Here is a 24,053-nt window from a genome sequence, read left to right as displayed (position 1 = left end):
ATTTTGTAAAAATAAAATTCCATTTTTTCCGTATTTTACTTATAAATGGACTTAGTTTTTTCTGCCAGGAAACATTACATTCACTCTGTGGTTAAAGTTTTTAAAATTTTAATAACTTTCTTAAACTATCCTGGAAATGTACAAAACTTGGCCAGAAGCTTGTTTATGATCAGGAGATAGTATCCAGAAGTAAATTTTGTAAAAATAAAATTCCATTTTTTCCGTATTTTACTTATAAATGGACTTAGTTTTTTCTGCCAGGAAACATTACATTCACTCTGTGGTTAAAGTTTTTAAAATTTTAATAACTTTCTTAAACTATCCTGGAATTGTAAGAAACTTGGCCAGAAGCTTGTTTATGATCAGGAGATAGTATCCAGAAGTAAATTTTGTAAAAATAAAATTCCATTTTTCCCGTATTTTACTTATAAATGGACTTAGTTTTTCTTCCAGTTAACATTACATACAGTCTGCAGTTAAAGTATTTAAAACATTTTTAAGATTCTTAAACTAGCCTGGATTTTTACCAAACTTGGACAGAAGCTTCTCACAATCAAAAGATAGTATCGAGAGGAATAATTTTATTGATTTTTTTCATCATTTTTGATGAGTGTTTGATTAACAGCAAAAGTAGGCGAGACACTGGGTTCCGCGGAACCCTTACAAATTTTTATATATTATTGTTGGAATATTGTACTTTTATGGAAATATATCGGCTGTTTAATAAAAGTATCATTTTTACTATTGACTAGTTATTCACGCTACCAATGATGAGAGAGAACAGAAAACAGATTTGACGTCCGTATTTATTTATTACCCCGTGCATTTACTAGTTTTATGAGATATTCGTATTTGCTGGCTTTATAACTATATCAAAACATAGCGAGAAGCAGAAATTACGACAGCGGACAAATAGCGATAAGGTGTATTACAGCCATGAAAATGGTATATCCCAATTTACTCATGGCATTTTTAAACTTAAGAATAAATTATGTAAGCTTTATCGTAGAAAAATCACTTATGAAATTGGTCTAAAGTCTAAGGAATCCGAAAGTTAACGTGAAAACATGTCATTTTCATACAACCGCAAAAATTTTTATTTTTTGGTCGTATATTGCTATCAAGTTGGCGTCGTCGTCCTGAGTCGTCGTCGTCGTCCGAATACTTTTAGTTTTCGCACTCTAACTTTAGTAAAAGTGAATACAAATCTATGAAATTTAAACACAAGGTTTATGACCACAAAAGGAAGGTTGGGATTGATTTTGGGAGTTTTGGTCCCAACATTTTAGGAATTAGGGGCCAAAAAGGGCCCAAATAAGCTTTTTCTTGGTTTTCGCACTCTAACTTTAGTTTAAGTGAATAGAAATCTATGAAATTTTGACACAAGGTTTATGACCACAAAAGGACGGTTGGGATTGATTTTGGGAGTTTTGGTTCCAACAGTTTAGGAATTAAGGGCCAAAAAAGGGACCAAATAAGCATTATTCTTGGTTTTCGCACAATAACTTTAGTATAAGTAAATAGAAATCAATGAAATTTAAACACAAGGTTTATGACCACAAAAGGAAGGTTGGGATTGATTTTTGGAGTTGAGGTCACAACATTTTATGAATTAGGGGCCAAAAAGGGGCCCAAATGAGCATTATTTTTGGTTTTCGCACAATAACTTTAGTATAAGTAAATAGAAATCTATGAAATTTAAACACAAGGTTTATGACCATAAAAGGAAGGTTGGGTTTGATTTTGGGAGTTTTGGTCCCAACAGTTTAGGAATAAGGGGCCCAAAGGGTCCAAAATTGAACTTTGTGTGATTTCATCAAAAATTGAATAATTGGGGTTCTTTGATATGCCAACTCTAACTATGTATGTAGATTCTTAATTTTTGGTCCCGTTTTCAAATTGGTCTACATTAAGGTCCAAAGGGTCCAAAATTAAACTTTGTTTGATTTTAACAAAAATTGAATCCTTGGGGTTCTTTGATATGCTGAATTTAAAAATGTACTTAGATTTTTAATTATTGGCCTAGTTTTCAAGTTGGTCCAAATGGGGGTCCAAAATTAAACTTTGTTTGATTTCATCAAAAATTGAATAAATGGGTTCTTTATATGCCAAATCTAACTGTGTATGTAGATTCTTAATTTTTGGTCCAGTTTTCAAATTGGTCTACATTAAGGTCCAAAGGGTCCAAAATTAAACTAAGTTTGATTTTAACAAAAATTAAATTATTGGGCTTATTTGATATGCTTTATCTAAACATGTACTTTGATTTTTGATTATGGGCCCAGTTTTCAAGTTGGTCCAAATCAGGATTCCATATCAAGTTTTGTGCAATAGCAAGAAATTTTCAATTGCACAGTATTGCACAATAGCAAGAAATATCTAATTACTCAATATTGTGCAATAGCAATTAATTTTCAATTGGAGTTATCTTTCTTTGTATAGAATAGTAGTTGATAATATATGTTGGAAATTTGCCAGACATGACTATGATGTTATTTTCTATTTTTATTTGCCAATAACTTTATGTAAATAACTTCATTGGAAATTTGCCAATATAAAATGTTGCTGATGAAGCTTTTTTTCCTTATCTTATCTAAAATGTTTTTAGATAATGTATGTTGGACATTTGCCAGACATGACTATGATGTCATTTTCTATTTTTATTTGCCAATAACTTTATGTAAATAACTTCATTGGAAATTTGCCAATATAAAATGTTGCTGATGAAGTTTTTTTTTCCTTATCTTATCTAAAATATTTTTAGCTTAAAAGTTGTGTCCATACTTGTTCTCATTTCAGATTTCATAAATAAAAAGAAAATTTCTTTAAACATTTTTTTGACAGGATTGATATTCAACAGCATAGTGAATTGCTCAAAGGCAACAAAATTTTTAAGTTCATTAGACCACATTCATTCTGTGTCAGAAACCTATGCTGTGTCAACTATTTAATTTTAAATTTAAATAAGTTTGAAGAAGAAATCTTTAATTGATTTGTAAAATCTTGACATTTGTTTTGTGTAAAAAACCCATATAATGTCAAAAATTTGATCACAATCCAAATTCAGAGCTGTATCACGCTTAAATGTTTTGTCCATACCTTCCCCAACTGTTCAGGGATCGACCTCTGCGGTCGTATAAAGCTGCGCCCTGCGGAGCACCTTGTTCAGAATTCATAGGTTATACAACCACCAAGCAGGTATTTAAGAAATCCTCGAAATACAGGTCAGTTGACAGGTATCAACCATGGGGTATTTTGTATTTTGGTTTGTGTGTCTGTTCATCTGTCTGTCTGGATTTCGATCAAGGTAGTGTTTGATAAATTGAATTCCAAACAACTTGTAATTTAGTACAAATGTCTTCAATGATATGATATTTCTAATGTTAATGCTAAATTAGAGTTTTGACACCAATTTCTTGGTCCACTAACATAGAAAATGATTATGGGAGGTAGGACACCTGTCATCTATGGACACTTTCTTGTTTATGTGTGCAAGATACAAATAATGCTGATTGTTGTTGGAAGAAAAATATTTCATTTTTTGCATTAATGCAGTATTAGAAAATGAATTTTATGCCTCATTTATGGGCATTATGTTTTCTGGTCTGTTTGTTGGTTCGTTTGTTTGTCCTTTGGTTTGTCTGTTCGTATGTCCGTTTGTTGGTTCGTTTGTTTGTCCGTTGGTTTGTCTGTTCGTATGTCCCGCTTCAGGTTAAAGTTTTGGGTTGAAGTAGTTTTTGATGTAGTTGAAGTCAAATCAACTTGAAACTTAGTACACATGATCCCTATGATATGATCTTTCTAATTTTAATGCCAAGTTAGAGATGTTAAATACCTCAATTTCACGGTCCACTGAACATAGAAAATGATAGTGCGGATGGGGCATCCGTGTACTATGGACACATTCTTGTTTGTTATCTGCTTCAGGTTTGTATTTTTAAATTGTTAAATAAATAATTTAAATTTCAATGTACTTACTCTAGAATCAAAATACTAGTGTGTATTTTTTTCAGCTGTTGGTGGTGCTAGACAGCCAGTTGGTGTTAGAGGTTCTGTAGCTATTGATGAGAGTGTTGATGTTGAAATGAGAACATCTGTGAACCCTAGTCCAAGACCAGACTCCCCAGAAGTTAGAACTCTCTTTCCAGAGACTTGGCTTTGGGATCTTCATTTGATTGGGTAATAATTTATATTTTTTTTCTTCAGCTGAAATATATGAGGATGGGGAAAGTGTCCTGGTACAACCTAATATTGCTAGAAAGGAAAGTGTAACAACAGAACAGATAGATTCATCAGATGCTGTAAGGAGTCACTTTCCTGAAACATGGCTGTGGAGTATTTACATGATAGGGTAATTTTGTCTGCACTTTTCTCTTCAGATCAACGAGTTCAAACAGATCGCAGGCCAATGATGAGAAAGGGAATAAAAAAGGTGACAACCACTGAAATAATGTATAAAACTACTACAGAGTCTTCATTAGAATCTGGAAGAGATGACTCTTCAAAGACTACAGAGGTCCGAAGCCAGTTTCCTGAGACTTGGCTCTGGGAACTACATCTTGTTGGGTAATTTTGTTCTCTCTTCTATTGTTCAACTCTCTCTGACAGGTCTAAGATTTAAACATACAAAGAGTACTTATGTTTTTTCGGTCTGTGCGTCTGTTCTTTCTTTTGTCGGTCAATCTATTTGTTTTTCTGTCCCACTTTAGGTAAAAGATTTTGATGAAGTCCAATCAACTTGAAAGTTTTGACCCCAATTTCAGGGTCCACTGAACATAGAAAATGATAGTATAAGTGGAGCATCTGTGTACTATGGACACATTCTTCTTTCTAAGAAACTTTAAAGCTGCCTATTGGTCCTCCTTCTTCGATTGTTGAATAAGATAAACATTGTTTAGAAATGCTTGTCAGACTCAAAGTGATGCTCTCTTTGACACTGTTCTTAATTTAGGTTTAATTCAAAATAAATACTGTCTTATAGTGTTAAGAGGTGAATTTTCAGAAACCTGGAATAAATCCAGAAAATTTAACATTTCTGTTTGGCACTGTTATTAATTTATGTTTTATTGCAAAAAAAAAATCTTCTTATGGTAGAGGCCAATTTTCATAAACCTGAAATATGTCCATATAATTTGACAGTTTTGTGGTTTTAATTTTGATAATGTGAATCATCTGATAAGAGAACAACCATTTAACTTAAAGTTGAGCCTACTAAATCTTTATTTTAAACGTTCAGTTTTGCTTTGACAAAGTAAAAAAGCTGGACTGAGGCATGCTTTGTCTGTGAAGACTGTGTCAACAATGTATCAGTTTGTGATTAGATCAGTTTATGGAGAATATCTAGTGGTAGAACAATACAGTTGTATTATTATTGGCAAATCTCATTCCCATGGCAATTATTTGTTCCTCAGTCATGTTCTATTCATTTATTTAAAAACATTTGCATAGTTTAAATGTGTTAGTTTTTTTTATGCCCCACCTACCATAGTGGAGGGGCATTATGTTTTCTGGTCTGTACGTCTGTTTGTCCGTCCGTCCGTCTGTTCGTTTGTCTGTGCATCTGTTCGTCCCACTTCAGGTTAAAGTTTTTGATGAAGTTGAAGTCCAATCAACTTGAAACTTAGTACACATGTGCTCTATGATATGATCTTTCTAATTTTAATGCCAAAATAAGAGTTTTGACCCTAACTTCACGGTCCACTGAACATAGAAAATGATAGTGCAAGTTTCAAGTTAAAGTTTTTGGTCAAGATAGTTTTTTATGAAGTTGAAGTCCAATCAACTTGAAACTTAGTACACAGGTTCCCTATGATATGATCTTTCTAATTGTAATGCCAAATAAGAGTTTTGACCCCAATTTCACGGTCCACTGAACATAGAAAATGATAGTGCGAGTGGGGCATCCGTGTACTATGGACATATTTTTGTTATTAGTTGTAGTAGAACCATTCGGGGAAGTCCGTGATATTAGGTGTGCAGATCTAGATGTATTAGTCTTGGCTTGTCTCAAGTCTATGGAGAATATTTTGCCCAGCCTACTCAGTCATGGTCTATTGAATGTTTTAACTACTCTGTATTTTCATGTTAAAGTTTGTGATTAGGTCTGTTTAAGATGAACTACTCTTGTTAGGTCAATGATTTTCAGTGTGCAGTTGTATTAGCCTTTGCAAGTCGTATTACAAAGGAGATTATATGGGCCAGCTAGTGACCGTCTTCATAGTTTTTTTCACTTTGAAATTTTTGCATTGTTTCATTCAAAGTTATTTTCAGGTAAAAATATTTTCTTGAATTCTAATTACAACTTTAACTACTTAGAATTTAGTTCCAATTTACAACATACATTTACTTGAATTTTAATTTACCACCTACATATTCTTGAATTTTAAATACCACCCACATTTTAATACTTGAATTTTAATTACACTGTAATACTTGAATTCTTATTTACCACCCATTAGCGCTATCCCTCATCCCTATAAAATACGCTAAAATATTCTTTATATACAATATTCTTAACTTTTCAACCAGAATTTCAATAAATTTCTACTTCAGGATAGTATTTTTATACGACCGCAAAATTTGAAAAATTTTTCGTCGTATATTGCTATCACGTTGGCGTCGTCGTCTGCATCGTCGTCGTCGTCCGAATACTTTTAGTTTTCGCACTCTAACTTTAGTAAAAGTGAATAGAAATCTATGAAATTTTAACACAAGGTTTATGACCACAAAAGGAAGGTTGGGATTGATTTTGGGAGTTTTGGTCCCAACATTTTAGGAATTAGGGGCCAAAAAGGGCCCAAATAAGCATTATTCTTGGTTTTCGCACAATAACTTTAGTTTAGGTTAATAGAAATCAATGAAATTTAAACACAATGTTTATGACCACAAAAGGAAGGTTGGTATTGATTTTGGGAGTTTAGGTCCCAACAGTTTAGGAATTAGGGGCCAAAAAGGGACCCAAATAAGCATTTTTCTTGGTTTTCTCACCATAACTTTAGTATAAGTAAATAGAAATCTATGAAATTTCAACACAAGGTTTATGACCATAAAAGGAAGGTTGGTATAGATTTTGGGAGTTTTGGTCCCAACAGTTTAGGAATAAAGAGCCCAAAGGGTCCAAAATAAAACTTTGTTTGATTTCATCAAAAATTGAATAATTGGGGTTCTTTGATATGCCGAATCTAACTGTGTATGTAGATTCTTAATTTTTGGTCACGTTTTCAAATTGGTCTACATTAAGGTCCAAAGGGTCCAAAATTAAACTTAGTTTGATTTTAACAAAAATTGAATCCTTGGGGTTCTTTGATATGCTGAATTTAAAAATGTACTTAGATTTTTTATTATTGGCCCAGTTTTCAAGTTGGTCCAAATCGGGGTCCAAAATTAAACTTTGTTTGATTTCATCAAAAATTGAATAATTGAGGTTCTTTGATATGCCAAATCTAACTGTGTATGTAGATTCTTAATTTTTGGTCCTGTTTTAAAATTGGTCTACATTAAAGTCCAAAGGGTCCAAAATTAAACTAAGTTTGATTTTAACAAAAATTGAATTCTTGGGCCTCTTTGATATGCTGAATCTAAACATGTACTTAGATTTTTGATTATGGGCCCAGTTTATAAGTTGGTCCAAATCAGGATCCAAAAGTATTATATTAAGTATTGTGCAATAGCAAGAAATTTTCAATTGCACAGTATTCAGCAATAGCAAGAAATCTTCAATTGCACAGTATTGTGCAATAGCAAGAAATCTTCAATTGCACAGTATTGTGCAATAGCAAATATTTTCAATTGCACAGTATTGCACAATAGCAAGAAATATCTAATTGCACAATATTGTGCAATAGCAAGAAATTCCAATTGGATTTCAATTGGAGTTATCTTTCTTTGTCCAGAATAGTAGTTGAATCAACTTAAATCATTGTTTTATACAATATACAATGTATATTCACTTTTACTACCAACTGATAGATTAAAACAATCTTTACCATTCAGTGATAACAAGCACTTTTTTTACATTTTAATATTTTATGATGTATTTAAATGAATAGTTATTGTTGCAAACTTCATTAGAAATTTGAATTGAGATCAGTTTTGAAATAAGGGAAAGGGGGATGTGAAAAAAAAATTGGGGGGTCAATTTTTTTCATTTCAGATTTCATAAATAAAAAGAAAATTTCTTCAAACATTTTTTTGAGAGGATTAATATTCAACAGCATAGTGAATTGCTCAAAAGCAAAAAAAAATTTTTAAGTTCATTAGACCACATTCATTCTGTGTCAGAAAGCTATGCTGTGTCAACTATTTAATCACAATCGAAATTTAGAGCTGAATCCAGCTTGAATGTTGTGTCCATACTTGCCCCAACCGTTCAGGGTTCAACCTCTGCGGTCGTATAAGCTGCGCCCTGCGGAGCATCTGGTTATAAATATGAAACAGAAATGCAGTTCACCTTATGTATTTAATGAAAGATAAAATTAGCAAAATATACAATTTCCATTACCTCTGATAATAGAAGTTAAAAAAACCTTTACAAGGCAGTTTGTTGGGGTTAGTAGCTCTACTCCTTCACAGAAGTTCTCCCTGTATACCTCATTCAAGGGCAATACATCATCTCGATGTAGTGTTTTATCATTGTTTACAGACTTTTCTATTCGTTTTGTAGTTTTTCTCTTTTTTTTTGTCCTGTTGTTATCTGTTTTTCTTCAACTTATTGTCCTTTGTATCTTCTGCCTCATGTGAAATGATAATTCATGATGAACCAACATGATTGTCTGCTAACTTATCAACTGATCATCTGGAGCCAGCTGACACATCATCTCATTGTGATCCAAATTGAGGTTTTTCATTTTTTTCCCATGGAAATTGTTGACCTGTAAATACATACCAGGCCTTGAAGGCATAAAACTTTGCTCAGTGCTCTGAGCACAAAAATCGTGCTCGAAACATGAAATCCAGCAATTTGATTGGTTGATTTTCGAGTCTGAGTACAAAAATCATGTTCGAAAGTTTTATGACCGTGAGGATGAACAGATGTTTGGTCTTATTGAGGACAATGCTTGGCCAATAGATTTTAACACAATGAGTTGGTACTGTTAAAATATGTCACTGCAGCCAGCCGCTTGAACTAAGCTTGTATTTTATCGATTTTTCAGCTTAAAAATTATGTAATAAATATATTGTGTAACAATGCTTATAGAAATTTTGTTCTGATTAAAGATTCTTTGCTTACTTATTTTTATTAGAATAACACAGAAATTTATAATACAATGTAGTTATTTATTGAAACACTCAAATTTGTATCTTAAAATCAATACAGAAAACGAACTTTTTCTGCAAACATTTCTTTTTTTCACACTTAGGAAAAATAGTCATAATAATGCAAATGTTGAATACTGAAAATAATGAAAATTGGATATTTCTCATTTGAATACATTAACCATAGTTGCTACACTCCAGAGAATAAACTGCTGTGAAGTCAACTAGAAACAGCTAAATGTGAAAAAAGGTGTCTGTGGAAATAAGTTGTTTTAAAATTTGGTGCGTTAAATTTTATTGTGAAATAAGAGCACAGTTCTCTCTCAGTTCTCCGTTCTAAATGCAAATTGAACTTCCCTTATTTAATCCAGCTTTTGATGAATTAATAACAACTTGCGGATGATTTATTTTTCCCTAACAGGTGACATTAATTTAAGATTTCAGTTTCACTTCCAGGTACAAGAAATTCATTGGTTTTCACAAATGCAAGGTCAAATTGGGTCACTTTGGGTTATAAATATTTTTTCAAATCTGTTACCATGGAAGCATTTCTCGTTCTAGATGCTCCAGTCCCTGGTCCACAAGGTTATAATCCAATAGAAGGGGGCCAAGGGGTTGAAAATGTACCACCATCACAACAAAGTCAAATTGGACTGAGAAAGAACTTCCCTGAGACTTGGTTATGGAACATTTATGTGATTGGGTATGTCAGCTGATGAGAAATTATAGAAGGTTTGTGGTATACATAAATGAGACAGCAACCTGACGACACAAATCAAAACGACGTCTAGAAAATTGATAGGGTCTTCAAAGTTAGTCCAATGTCTGAAAGTTGCCTTGAGTCAAGATTGGCACAATTGTGCCTTTTTTACTTGGTAAACACAGTTTGAAATCATTGGATTGATCAAATTTATTTAAATGCTTTTAAACTACTGTAGATTCATTTATTCTTATGGGTACCAATTGTCGTGGATGCTGAAAACCTTCACTTTCTTGGATATTTAATTTCAAGGTTTTGCCAAAGTCTGCATACAAACCAACGACAAATATGCAATTCTTTTAACATTTATATCTGTGGTTAACCTGAAACCATGAATTCCACAAAAATTGGTATCCAACGAAAATGAATGAATCCACAGTATAAGATAAACCTTGATCATAACTATTATTTTTAATCTTCATAAAAGTATTGGCAATGCCCATCTTTTATTTTTAATAGTTTTGCTGAGAGAGAACTGGTGTTGAAGCCATATAAGATTTGAAAGTGTTATTACAATTCTTGTAGTGGTTGTTAAATTTTGGACATTATTAATAAAAGTCGATCATTTGTGTAAAACATTTAAAAAAATGATCCATGACTTATGAACTATGTTTGTTTTTTCAGAGATGAAGGTGAAGTGAATGTCAAGTCAACTATTCCCCACACAATCACAGAGTGGGTTGGTAACTCCCTATGTACAAACCTGGATGTAGGAGTGGGTGTGTCTTCAGTGACTGGTATAACAGCTTTTCAACCTTTCTTTTTGTCCTTTACTCTGCCTTATTCAGCCATTAGAGGAGAGATCGTACCAGTTTTGGTTTCCATCTTCAACTACATGTCTGAATGTTTAGTGGTGAGTACTCATGTAATGAATAATTAGTGGTGAGTACTCATGTAATGAATAATTAGATAAAGTGTGAAAGTCCTTTGTTCAATTTTGCAAAGTATGCAAGAACAATTAGTTCAATTATCTTTGCATATTAAGGATGTACACCTCTGATAAGCCAAAAATTTCTAGAATTAAACTTTTTTTCTTAACATAATTTTTGGGTTTATAAGACTGTAAAAAAATAATTGGTGAAGAAAAAATCATATGGTGGTGCACTTCCTTTTTTGCTACGGCCCTTTAAAAGTACCTAATTTTGATGATTTTCTGATTTTTCATCAATTTTTACCTATTTTTAGGCAAAATAATATTTTGTGAAAAAAATCGCATTTCCACAATTAAACTTTTTTTCATACTTTCAATAAAGATGAAGTGGACCAATCTGAATTAATTCATGTCAATAATATGGAATGTACATGTTTCTGGTAAAATCATTTATTGTATCCCTCATCCATTTTCTCAAAATTTTGGCTAAAAAGACTTACTTGATTGGTAATAAAATTTGAAAAATTAATTACTCAAAAACTACTCATTGTAGATACATAATTTTTTCACAGAGTTAAGTTTGATTATAACATTTTAAAAATTCATTGATATTTTCCACTTGTATCACATGTTTTGGAAATAATTCCAGAACAAGATTTCAACGAGACTGAAAAGTCAGAAGAATACATCCTTAATTAACATGGCAGTCTCATTATTTCAATTTACTCCTGAGATTATTTTTCAACATAAAAAGTGATTTATAATGTAAAGAAACATAATGAAAAATACTTTTTTTTCAATAATTATTTAAAACACAACAAGAAAGTGTTATTTAATGAAATTTTGTATCTGGCATATAAAAAATAAAATCTGTTATTGCTATTACTTTATACAAATAACAATACATTCTGATATTGTTAACTTTGCCCATTAAAAGATTAGTAAATGTTTATCAAATCCAAGCAGATTTCATAGCATAGCTTCCATTGTAGATGCAAGTAGCGTTGCCCACATCAAAAGACTTTGGAATAGAAGGAGGAGCCAAGAGAGTCCACACTAGATGTGTCTGTCCTGGAGAGACCAGTACCATCAAATACCATGTAACACCATACGCCCTCGGCAAGATTAAAATACTGGCTACTGTAAGTAAAGAATATTTCCCCACACCAACCAAAATCAGAACGATCAAATATGATATAATAATATGGTCCTAGCAGTACTTAATATTCTACATATATTCTATAAATGAAGACAATATTGGACCTAACTGTTTTGACTATTTTTTTTTTTTTTTTGGTAAACTCTATTACTACTTAAAGAAAGAAAAAATAACTGCATTGATAACAACATACATCCTATCGATGGACATTTAAGAATTAATTGTTGAAATACAGACTCAGATATTCAACCTGTTCCAGTCTCAAAATTATGTGTATGTTAATTACTAGCTACAAAAATCATGCTTAATAAAGTTAGTATCTGTTCTAAAAAATGTTCCTACAGCAAAATGCTCACAAGCTCTTTGATTTATCATAATAACGCCATGAAAAAGTTTGAATTAATGTTTAAATACTTACTAATTTGAATGATAGGCTATATATAGATTTCATACCTGCCAACTGTCACTATTTGCAGGGGATTTTCCCCATGGAGGCTCCCAAATTGAAATTTTGAAAGAGCAATTTTGTCCGCAATTTAAACAAAATAATTAATTTTACAATGACTTTAGGCTTATAAAAGTATGAAGGAGCCAAAAAAAACAACATTAAAATGTATTTGCAGGCCCCCTTGACGTTTTTTTGGGACTACGACAGCCATCTTGCATGCAAAACCCCCATAGGCATTTTGAAAAGTTTACAGCCTATCTGAGTAGATTTTCAAGTCATCATTACTGTTTGTTTCAGTTGATACCCACTGATATTATGACTCAGAAAGGTTAAATATCTTTTAAATATCTTCCTAGATACATCATACCAGTATATGCCAAATAAACAATGATTTGTATTATTATAGATTAAGCTTAAACTTGAATTTGGGAAATAAAAAATCTCTTCAATATTGACCAAAAAATGCATCTTGATTTAGAAAAAAATAGTTCAATATGATTTCCTATATTTATTTAACGATAACTTTCTATGTGAACCTGCAAAAGTTCAAATCATTAAATGAGAGTTATTTCCAACTGCATCTGTAGTGACACTGGACTTTTAAGAGTCTGAGGGCCAATAAAGCTAACCTGATATCTATACAAGGCCATTACAGATACGAGCAGGTTAAAATACTATAATATTGAACCTGCTTTGTATTATATATTTAGGCTGAGTCTATCCCAGATGATGGTACATGTGGAAACAAGACAGTCAGTGCAGATGGTACTGGAGCTAATGATGCTGTACAAAGAGAACTATTGATAGATGTATGTGTATAACAAGTAAAATAATAGAGTAGTCCCCCTTTACCTACATTTGTAGTTGTTCTATTTGGTAGTCATTGTGAATATCCATGTTTGTAAGATATTAATCAGTCCATCTGAATTATGTTTTGGCTGACATGTGGTGTGAACATTAGGATATATACCTTATTTTTATAGAACTTAAAGATGCAGCCCAAAAAACTCTTATTTTGGTTATTTGAAAGGTGGACGGTGAGATTGCTTTCACTGAAAGAGAGTTGAAGCGGAAATATGTTTCTTTATAGGAAGTTATCTTAACTCGAGAAATTTGGTCTTGGGTTAGTCCCATACATAACACTAGAAATGTTCTTTTAAAGATACTGGATCCCATTTTGACCTCTCACATATTGAAAAAAGTTTATATTTACTTTTAGGCTGAAGGAATAGAGAAAGAGTACACTGCTACATCATATATCTGTCCTGAAGGTAAGACAAACATTCTTATTGGGTAGATGTATTAAATAGGCAAGGTATTGTTTAAAAAAAGAAGAGTTGCTATATACAAAGGCAAGGTATTGTTTAAAAAAAGAAGAGTTGCTATATACAAACGGGGGAAAATACAGGTACAAAATACACTTCTAGAAAATAGATTGACATTCAAACCTGCTTAAGAGACCACCTGAATTAAGCAAAAACCTGTGACCACCAATTATCAAAAGACCAACCTGTCTCAAGAGACCACTTTTTTGGCTCTCCCTTATTTTGTCTCTTAAAACAGGTTTGACTGTATATGACTATTCATGGCATAAAAAGGAAAAAAATAAATGGTGTAATTTGAAATGGTGAGTATTATTATAAGGTTTTGAGTGATTTTAAAGTCTTATCATCATAAGGAAAAAAACAAGTACATGTATATACAAAGTCACCAAAAAACTATGGAAAAGAACAAAAATGTGAAAACTGGGAGATCATGAAACTAAGTAATGTTAATTGCTGCTTTGGATCTGAAGATAATCTGTCTTGATTTGATTAGGTTCTTGAACTCACATATAATGATTTACCAAAACTACTGATTGCAAGACAAGAATAAACACTTGTGGATATTTTATTTTCTTATGTTATTTTGTACAGGAGCTGAAGTTACAGAGTCAATGATACTACCACTGCCATCTACTGACCTTGTCGATGATTCAGCTAGAGGATACATTAATATCATTGGTAATATGATCTTATTCTGTGTTAAACTTCAACACTTGACACACACTAATTTTGGTCATTGAGAAGCTTGATTTACGTTAACGATGCTTATAGTCTGTTTTTTTAAATTTCAGCTGATTTTTAGGTGTTCTGTTCCCCCTTAATTATAAAAAGGACTTAACATCTTTCTCTCTACTTTGTCTGGATGGTTTAACATTCAGATAATACAGGGTTGCTATTTATTTCTTGTTTAGGAAATTATGCAGATTACTAAATTTTAGAATGATAAAATAATTATTTTTAGCTTTAATGGAAACTTGTAGCATAAGATTATCATTCCTTGCACATACATTTGGTTCATAATTGGAATTAGAGCTGTTCCAAAAATAAATGTAGGGGTGTGGGGTTGAAAGGCACTTTTTATTTGACCCCACCATGAATAAATTTCTAATTTGACATTCCTTTTAAATATTTAAGCAATATTACCATCACCCATCAAATTTTAATAATAGTGCCTTCCGACCCCCCCCCCCCCCCCATTACAATTAGTTCTGGAAAAGCCCTTATAAATATTCACATATGTTACAGGTGATATCATGGGACCAGCTTTATCTAACCTTAAGGATCTACTACAAATGCCATATGGATGTGGAGAGCAAAACATGGCTTCTTTCTCGCCTAACATCTTTGCTTTACAATACCTGGGTAATACCAACCAGCTTTTACCAAAAATTGAAGACGAAGCCAAAGGATACATGAGAATAGGTAATATAAATCTTTCTAGAAGACTGACATATTAAATTATTTCCAAAGTTAGAAGAGGTTATGCCAAGGGATACATTAACTTAGAAATAGAAAAATAAGTTAATTTTCTGATATGGCAAAAAGGCAAGAAAGAACCAGTTGCAATAAAATATTCCTTTTTCGTAGTTTCATGAAAAAAGAAGATACCATTAAAACCTACCATTGTGACTTGTGTTTTTGGAGGGTTTGCTTATAATTGTACAGTACTTGTTTTGATTTATCTTGAGAAAGATTGAGAAATTAACTATGAAAAAAAATAAAATTAGGACAGCAGAATTTCTTTTTGAATTTCTTAGTCTGAGAGTGCAATTTTGATTTTTGAGATTTGCTTATAATTGTACAGTACTTGTTTTGATTTATCTTCAGCAAGATTGAGAAATTAACTTTCAAAAAAAAAAGTAAAAAATTAGGACAGCAGAATTTCTTTTTGAATTTCTTAGTCTGAGAGTGCAATTTTGATTTTTTAGTCAGATTTTTCTAGATAAAGCAAAGATATTGAATTTGAAAATTAAAATGTTTTATGACTACCATTAATGATATAGATTTATCATTTTTACATAGGATATCAAAGACAGTTGAAATATCGTCATGACGATGGCTCTTACAGTGCTTTTGGTGGAACAGGATCAGGCAGTATATGGTTGACTTCCTTTGTTGTTAAATGTCTGGGACAGTCACGACCATACATCAGTATAGATGCCGATGATTTGAATAAGAGTATCACATGGTTTAGACGCCAGCAGTTAGAAAATGGCTGTTTCCCTAAGATTGGTTACACACATAGTTATTACTTGAAGGGAGGATTTTCTGACAGAAGTAATGAAGCATCTTTGACTGCTTTTGTACTTATTGCCATGCTGGAAGCTGGAATCCCTTCATCAGTATGTAGTCTTACAACACTCTCTCCTAATGATAATCTTGTCTCCTGATAGTGTATCAATTTTTTGTGTATTTAGGAACACTTCTTAATTTTTTGTGGATTTTTTCATTTCATGGTTTTGCCATTCACTGCATACAAAACCTATAGAATTTTTTTAATTCTCTGGACATTTGAATTCGTGGTTCACCCGTATTCACAAAACCCACGAAAAAAGTGTCCAACAAATAATAATGAATCCACAGTAGTGAATGACTGGATCCTTCAAAAAGATGGGCTTTGTTGTTGATCATTGACTTATGATTAATTTTTGTTGGCTTATGAGTTTATTATTACTATTTAAATTAAATAACTAGAGTTGATGTCAAGAGATATCTAATTCTCACAATTTATTGAACATTTTTCTCTTATGATCAACACTCTCAATGTGTTAAATGAAAAATTCTGTGAATCCTTGATCAAGTCTTTTGCAAATACCTGTATGACGTCGTATGTTCAAATTGACTCTGGTAGTTTCAATTTTCCATGTGACACCCGCTTCAAACTTTTACATCAGACATTTATATTTTTAAATTTGTTTAACACTATGACAAAATGAAAGAAATGTACATCTTCTTATATTGATCTTTGAAAATCATCAATTATTTAACGAATAGCCAATAGTAATGTCATAACATCGTCTCATTATCAAAAATAAACAACAGTTTTTGTAACACTTTTTGTATTACATTCCATGAAGTGTGTTTCAAGAAATATGTCTTCATGCAAGAAATGGGTAATAGGCAAAGACAATAAAAGAACGTTAGTTTAACTATCAATGTCTTATGATTAATGGAGGTAAAGTTGGCTAAAAAAAAATGTTGAAGTGGTTCTATGATTGTAGACTAAGAAAGATAACTCTATTTGAAAATATTTTTTTTATTGCATTTTTTCAGTAAATTCATTTTTATTCCTCTCTGGTGCTCGCAAGCTCTTAGATTTTTGTACTGCTGGGTCTCAATAGTCTTATTTTTGCATAGCTGTTTATTCAAACACAGGTTGATTAAGTCGTTTGTTTGGAACATGTATTTTTCAGGATCCCTCAGTAATGAAGGCAGTAAGGTGTTTAGATGTACAGGATATCCCAGACACCTATACAATGGCCATAATGGCTTATGCTTATACATTGTATGACTTGAGACATCTTAGGAGACAAGAGGTCATTAAAATGTTGGATGAGAGAGCAACAGAGAAAGGTATATATAACTATATCTCTAAACTTAATTTGACTGTGAAATAAGAAAATTATCTATTGTATATAGCATAGTGGTTTTATTAGTTCCTAAATGTTCTGTCCGTCTGCAGATTTTAGATTGCTGTATGTCTATATCCAAGCTATTATTATTCTGCTGATGCAGAAAACAATACAACTGATCAATTCTAGCTCTTAAATTAGGCTTTTCAAAGACTTTTCAGATGTTGTATTCACGCTTTTTATTGTTGAATTCTTTGGATGTATAAATTTTTATGTTTGTCAAATAGTTGCTTTCTCATGAACATATACCCATCATCTTTAACAGACATTTATACAAATTATTTATTACCCAATTTTAAAGAGTCATTTTTTTCTCCCCTGTCAAAGCTTATATTTATGTATTTATATTGTGTATGTCATATCATTCATCTTTTTGATATCCTGTAATTTCTAAATTTTGGGTTCATTATTATACCCCCGCTTTAAAAAAGGGGGGGGTATACTGTTTTACCTCTGTCTGTCAGTCCGTCCGTCCATCAGTCCGTCAGTCAGTCCGTCCCATGAAACTTTCGTCACATTTTTCTCAGGAACTACACATCCACCCTTTCTGTAATTTGGTATCAACATTTATATATGTCAGCCATACCGTGTGATGCGTTTTCAGATTCATCACTTGACAACTTCCTGTTTACCGAACACTTGTCTGATTTTACACATGATAGCCAAGTTGAAAATTTTCTTCGCATTTTTCTCAGGAACTACAATACAAGGATTTCTGAAATTTGGTTTCAGGATTTATATAAGTCAGCTATACCGTGTGATGCGTTTTCAGATTCATCACTCGACAACTTCCTGTTAACCGAACACTTGTATGATTTTACACTATTAATATTATCCACTTGCGGCGGGGGTATCATCAGTGAGCAGTAGCTCGCAGTTTCACTTGTTTATAATTGCAATCATTGAACAAAAAGTTGATATTATTTAGTTCAATTTCAGAAAATGCTGCATGCAAATAGTGCTGTCATTATTTAAAAAGCAACATGATTACACCAATGTTAAAAAAAACACTATTAAAAGTGGCAAACCTAATTATAGCTGATAAAAAATTAGTAAAGATGATAAACTAATGATTGTCAATATTGCAGATGGTATGAAATACTGGAGCCGTACAGATAAGAAGGAAGATTCTAAAAAGAAACAGAAATGGTACTATACAGCTGTGTCTGCTGAGGTTGAAATGACAGCCTATGCCTTACTGGCCCATGTGACAGGAGAACAACAGGATGCTGCTACTAATGCTAGACCTATGGTCATGTGGTTAACAAAACAGAGGAACCCAAGAGGGGGATTTTCTTCAACACAGGTACAGAGCTCCAGATAAGAATTCACAAATTGGGGTTTTTACCCACCATTTTCTTTTGTAATTGGGTGATACAGTTTTTTAATTGCATTATCAATTCCAATTCACCCCTCAAATTAATATCAAATTGGGTTTTTCACCACCAAGCTCCTTAATGTATTGGGTTTTTCATCAACACAATATTTAATATTTAGGCAATATCAATTCCAGATGTTTTTCCATCTTAGCCTATGTTTCTCTTTCTTTGTATAGGTGCTATAGCTGTTGTATTTGGTTCATTCACTGACTAGCATTTGTAGGTTGAATTTGTGTCCCATTTCAAACCTTCAACCAGTTTTGTATTTTCTCACAACTTATATAAACTGTAAAAAACGGATATATGTATTCACAGGCACTCGTCTCAGAATTTATTTTACATAGATATATATATACCTTTATTCAACATTAACCGTGAAATGAAAAACGATAATAGTAAATTTATACTTGAATGTTTTTGTTTTATTCAATTTACATAAATTTGGATTAAGTTGTCCCTTGTTAGACTTTTGGTTTCCGATGCTTTCCAACTACATAACAAGTCATAATTGATTTGGCCTTTCACTTTTTCCAACTGATTTCGTTTTTGACGAAACCCCGTTTTTAGTAGCAATTTTCTCGTTAAGGTACACAAACACGTCCTTGTGTTCAATGGACGCTTCCTAAAACACTGGCTGAGTCTTGTTATCATCATTACTTTCCCTCAGCTATTCAAAAGAAGCTGAAAACATGCTTCTATTCAATATTTTTACCGGACATTCACTTTCGTTTTAATTCAATATATGTTATGATGAACCTCGAGCAATTCGAGAAAAAATATGACAACATGACACACGCTAATTGGATAAACGCCGAGAAGATCGAAATGTTTTCAAAAACACGTGTACCTTTTGAGCAACGGAATATTCCAACAGGGACCCATTTCAGCTACTTGATGTCAGGATCTACTTTTAGAACGAAAGGACATCTCAAATTATAAATATAATAAAAATAGATTTACGCGACGACTGTAAACAGATAGGGGTAAATAACGCAAACAGTAGTCAATAAAAGGGTTGAGAACTCATGGTTTTGGCATATAATTGGGTTTTCCTGTGAATTAATTGGGTTATTAAACCCTGCAATGGGCAATTGCATTGGGTTTTTTCTTATTTGTATTGCGTGATTACGCAAATACGCAGCTTATCTGGAGCTCTGCAGGTACTTAAATAACTTAGTTAAATCAATGATTTTCTGCTACTAATGCTAGACCTATAGTCTTGTGGTTAACAAAACAGAGGAACCCAAGAGGGGAATTTTCCTCAATACAGGTAAATTAATAACTAAGTTGAATAAATTATTATGTTTTTATTCAACAAGGTGGATTTCGCTCAACAAAGATGCTAGAAGATACTTCGTCCAGAATTCATATGGTTCACAGCCGATCCAGATGTATGCTTTCTACTTTAAAAAAAAAAGATTCAGCATATAATTATAGATTATTGCCAGACTACAGTGAAAGCGAGAAAAGCAATCGATTTGAGATGACCCGATGATAATCTTGTCTATCGCTATTTTACCTATGACGACGTTTTCAATTTCATGTCAATTTCATTAGCTACGCCACGTGCCTCCTTAGTTTCTAGCGATAATTTTCCATCTCAAGCAAGAAGCATGATATTAAAAATTATCACAAAAAAGATCAAAGGAAAAATGCACAAAAAAGTGATAAGGCCAATTAAAATTAATTGATAGATTTTCATCCCCGCCCGCCCCAATGAAATCGGCCCGCCCCGAATTTTTTTATTTCATAAAATTTACGATTTCCGGATTTTGTACATTTCCGTTACCGGTACCCGTTAAAATTTCGTTTCATTCAAAGCTACCTGTTTTAAATTTCGGTTTTGTACCTCGAGTAAATCTAACCAAAATGATTAAGTCGACATATTCTGCTGCTCTATGATGACAACATCATCTTCCGAGAGTAAAGATTGATTACGAGAATGACATGAAATATTCATGTTACAAGAAACACTCTGTTTCCAAGACCGCAAATCACGGTATGTCACAAATTTCTGTGATTAGAAAACTGCGGATTTTTTTATTTATGCAATGGCTTTGTGTCAGGAAATTTAAACCGTGAATGATATCCAAAGCGCCAGATTCGTGGAAACCATTGATACAGAAAACATGACTGGATTAAAGATATTGAAACACAAGCACAAACTTGTTAGATTTATGACCGTATTTTGAATTTAAAAAGTTGACTAACATACGCATTTTATTTTTATGTTGACAAACAGCAAATGTCCCAATACACATAAAAGAGTCATTAAACAACAACTTTTTTTTTTTATTAAGTTCAAGTTTTACATAGTAATTATATTTTCATCTTGCATAAGTACCAACCCAATTATTTCAACACTGTTCGAGTTTTCATTTTATTCTGTACTCATAATAAATGTGTTGCATACCAATGCATTTGCTTCATTTTAATGGAATACAAACCATCGTTTTGAAACCCTAATACATTTAGTGAAGGTAGTCCAACTGTAGAGAGCATTTCTCACACGTTTTTTGTTGTTTAGTTTTTAAAGCCGCAATTAGATAGTATTTATTTAAGGATTTGAAAAATTATGTAAGATTCCTCATACTTGTGTATACATGATATAAGCTTATATCATTACACTTGCATATATGAAGAACTCGTCACAAAAAGGTTTCATATGAAATAAAATTTAAAAAATAAAATCCTCCCACCCACCCCATTTTTTTCAAAAATTTGGATGAAAATCTACTAATTAATTTTAGTTGGCCTAACAGTCGTTTATAACAAGGAATAATAATGAGATCCTGAATTAGGTTATTCTTGAAACTTGTGTAGGTTATCGAAATTTGTTGGTTTTTTCTTCTGAAGCTAAAATAACTGTTTTTTGTTATACTGCATATTTACAAAACATTTATCAGGTTGATCCCTTCATTAATAAAACATTGGACAGTTTAAGTAAAAAGATTTTAAGTGAAATGTACTCTAAGAGACAATTGGTTTTGGAACCTAAACTTTAAATGTTATTTTTTATGCCCCACCTACGATAGTAGAGGGGCATTATGTTTTCTGGTCTGTGCGTTCGTTCGTCCGTCCGTTCGTCCGTCTGTCCCGCTTCAGGTTAAAGTTTTTGGTCAAGGTAGTTTTTGATGAAGTTGAAGTCCAATCGACTTCAAACTTAGTATACATGTTCCCTATGATATGATCTTTTTAATTTTAATGCCAAATTAGAGGGTTTACCCCAATTTCACGGTCAACTGAACATAGAAAATGATAGTGCGAGTGGGGCATTCGTGTACTTGGGACACATTCTTGTTTACGTTACTTTTAGTTCAGTTCATATTTTTTTATGCTGCACATAATGTTTATTTTTCTTATGTAAAGATGATGTCTTATTTTACAATGTACCAATTTTAAGTCTGGAAATGTGTTATGAATATTTTTACTTGTCTGTATATATTCATTGCATATGTTGTTAGACGTATTTGTGGATACCCCGTCAGCAGGTACCCCCGTTGTAAAGGGGTAGTCTCTAAATAAATATATATATTATGTTATTCAGGTCTCAGACAGGGTATATACTGTGACATTCCCGGCTTAGAGTTTATATCCCCTGAGCCGAAGGCGAAGGGGATATAAGCTCTAAGCCGGGAATGTCACAGTATATACCCTTTCTGAGACCTGAATTACACATATATTACGGATTACCCCTGACTTAATGTTATTTTCCAGTGCAGGTATTTGTTGACAACACATATATATTGAAAAACCCAACCTGATATGTTCGTCATACGTGAAGGATTTTCTAATTTGCTGTGAACATAATTTTATCGTGTATGTAATAATTTATAATAACACTTTTAACATTAAACTTAAGTATTAAAAGTGTAAATTGCGTGATTTTGTATCAAAAATGTATCATTGACTGAAGCACGTCATTATTTTCCCTCTGTGAGCCTCTGATAGTCTGGTAGCTTTTGACTACGTCACATAGTAACCGGTGTTATGATGACGTTTTTGAGGTTCAAATTGGGGATAAAAAAGTCGTATATACCCCGGCAGTTTCCTGAATATATACTGACATCTCTGTGTTGTTATCCAATCACAAACCTCGACACATTTGTAATCCGTAATATATATATATATTACTGTCAGGAACTTCGATTTCTTCATTTGTCAGTTTTTATATGTATCTCAATCTTTAAATGATATGTATAAAAAAAATGAAAGTAAAGATAAAGTTAATACTGCTAATTACTGTAAATTCAGAAATTAATGGGAGGTTTTAATTATTGCGAAAAATACAACCGAGTTTTAAACACAATAATTTAGATTCACATTTGAAATATTTTATATGAATTTAATGGGATTTTTTTCAAAATTAGAAAAATTGAAATCGCATTAAAGTCTTAAATGACAAAATCGCAATAATAAATGCGCACATTAATTTCTGAATTTACAGTAGCCATTCAAAATGCTTTAAAATATAATGAATATCCTTAGTGCAATTTAGTGCTTGACATTAAATATAGACATCTGTCTCTTGTTTCAGACTGTCCTTCAAAGATTTATAGGGTTTTGTTTTGTTATTGGGTTGCTGTCTCATCAACAACCAACAATCAATCAGTCAGCCTTGTTGATATATATCCTACATTTCTTTGATTCTTTGATTAATATGTATTGATTAGATATTAAAATATATCCAATTTGAATGTTTCAGGATACTATTGTAGCATTACAGGCATTGGCTAGATATGCCACATTAGTGTACCAAGGTGGTGTAAATGTTTCCATAGAAATGACGGAGCAAAACAAGAACCATCCTGACAGGACGACAACCTTTAATATTGATGATGATAACACGCTAGTTCTACAATCAGAAAAAATCAAACTACTACCCAGCACTGTAGAGGCAAAAGTATCAGGAGTTGGATGTGCTATGGTTCAGGTAGGTCAAAAGGTCAAAGTGCAAGTGATAGGTCATTTTACTACTTTTGTACTGCTCTTCATTGAAGAATTGAATGCTTCTTTTTGTAACTTCATTGGGGTGTAAAAGGGTTGATGGAAATACATTTTGTATGAAGCGCAGTCAACGCCTTTACAACCCTATGAAGTTACAAAAAGAAGCATTCAATACTTATAATTTTTTTATACATTTTTTAGCTAGGATCATAAAAACACAAATTTTATAATTTTTTAGCTCACCTGGCCCGAAGGGCCAAGTGAGCTTTTCCCATCA

The 24,053-nt window shown here is 32.4% G+C and overlaps 1 protein-coding gene across 5 annotated transcripts in view; it reads left to right on the top strand.

Moving 5' to 3' along the window:
* LOC143071936 (alpha-2-macroglobulin-like) overlaps positions 1-24,053 on the top strand; it is a 92,182-nt gene that overhangs the window by 50,796 nt on the left and 17,333 nt on the right. For 2 of the 5 annotated variants that reach the window (XM_076246633.1, XM_076246637.1), the window contains 11 exons: positions 4,380-4,566; positions 10,640-10,868; positions 11,879-12,028; positions 13,204-13,302; positions 13,713-13,764; positions 14,410-14,496; positions 15,064-15,240; positions 15,841-16,160; positions 17,232-17,391; positions 18,539-18,756; positions 23,535-23,762. In XM_076246633.1, the coding sequence (XP_076102748.1) occupies positions 4,380-4,566; positions 10,640-10,868; positions 11,879-12,028; positions 13,204-13,302; positions 13,713-13,764; positions 14,410-14,496; positions 15,064-15,240; positions 15,841-16,160; positions 17,232-17,391; positions 18,539-18,756; positions 23,535-23,762 (1,907 nt within the window). Of the gene's footprint in view, positions 1-4,013; positions 4,180-4,206; positions 4,352-4,379; positions 4,567-9,816; positions 9,959-10,639; positions 10,869-11,878; positions 12,029-13,203; positions 13,303-13,712; positions 13,765-14,409; positions 14,497-15,063; positions 15,241-15,840; positions 16,161-17,231; positions 17,392-18,538; positions 18,757-23,534; positions 23,763-24,053 lie in introns of all 5 variants that reach the window. The other 3 variants (XM_076246636.1, XM_076246635.1, XM_076246634.1) reach the window with 3 other exon arrangements.

This window comes from Mytilus galloprovincialis, chromosome 4 (assembly GCF_965363235.1).
Source record: "Mytilus galloprovincialis chromosome 4, xbMytGall1.hap1.1, whole genome shotgun sequence".
NCBI classification, from domain to species: Eukaryota; Metazoa; Mollusca; class Bivalvia; order Mytilida; family Mytilidae; genus Mytilus; species Mytilus galloprovincialis.
The sequence above is the reverse complement of the archived record's forward strand: the minus strand, read 5'-3'. Positions and strand labels throughout refer to the sequence as shown.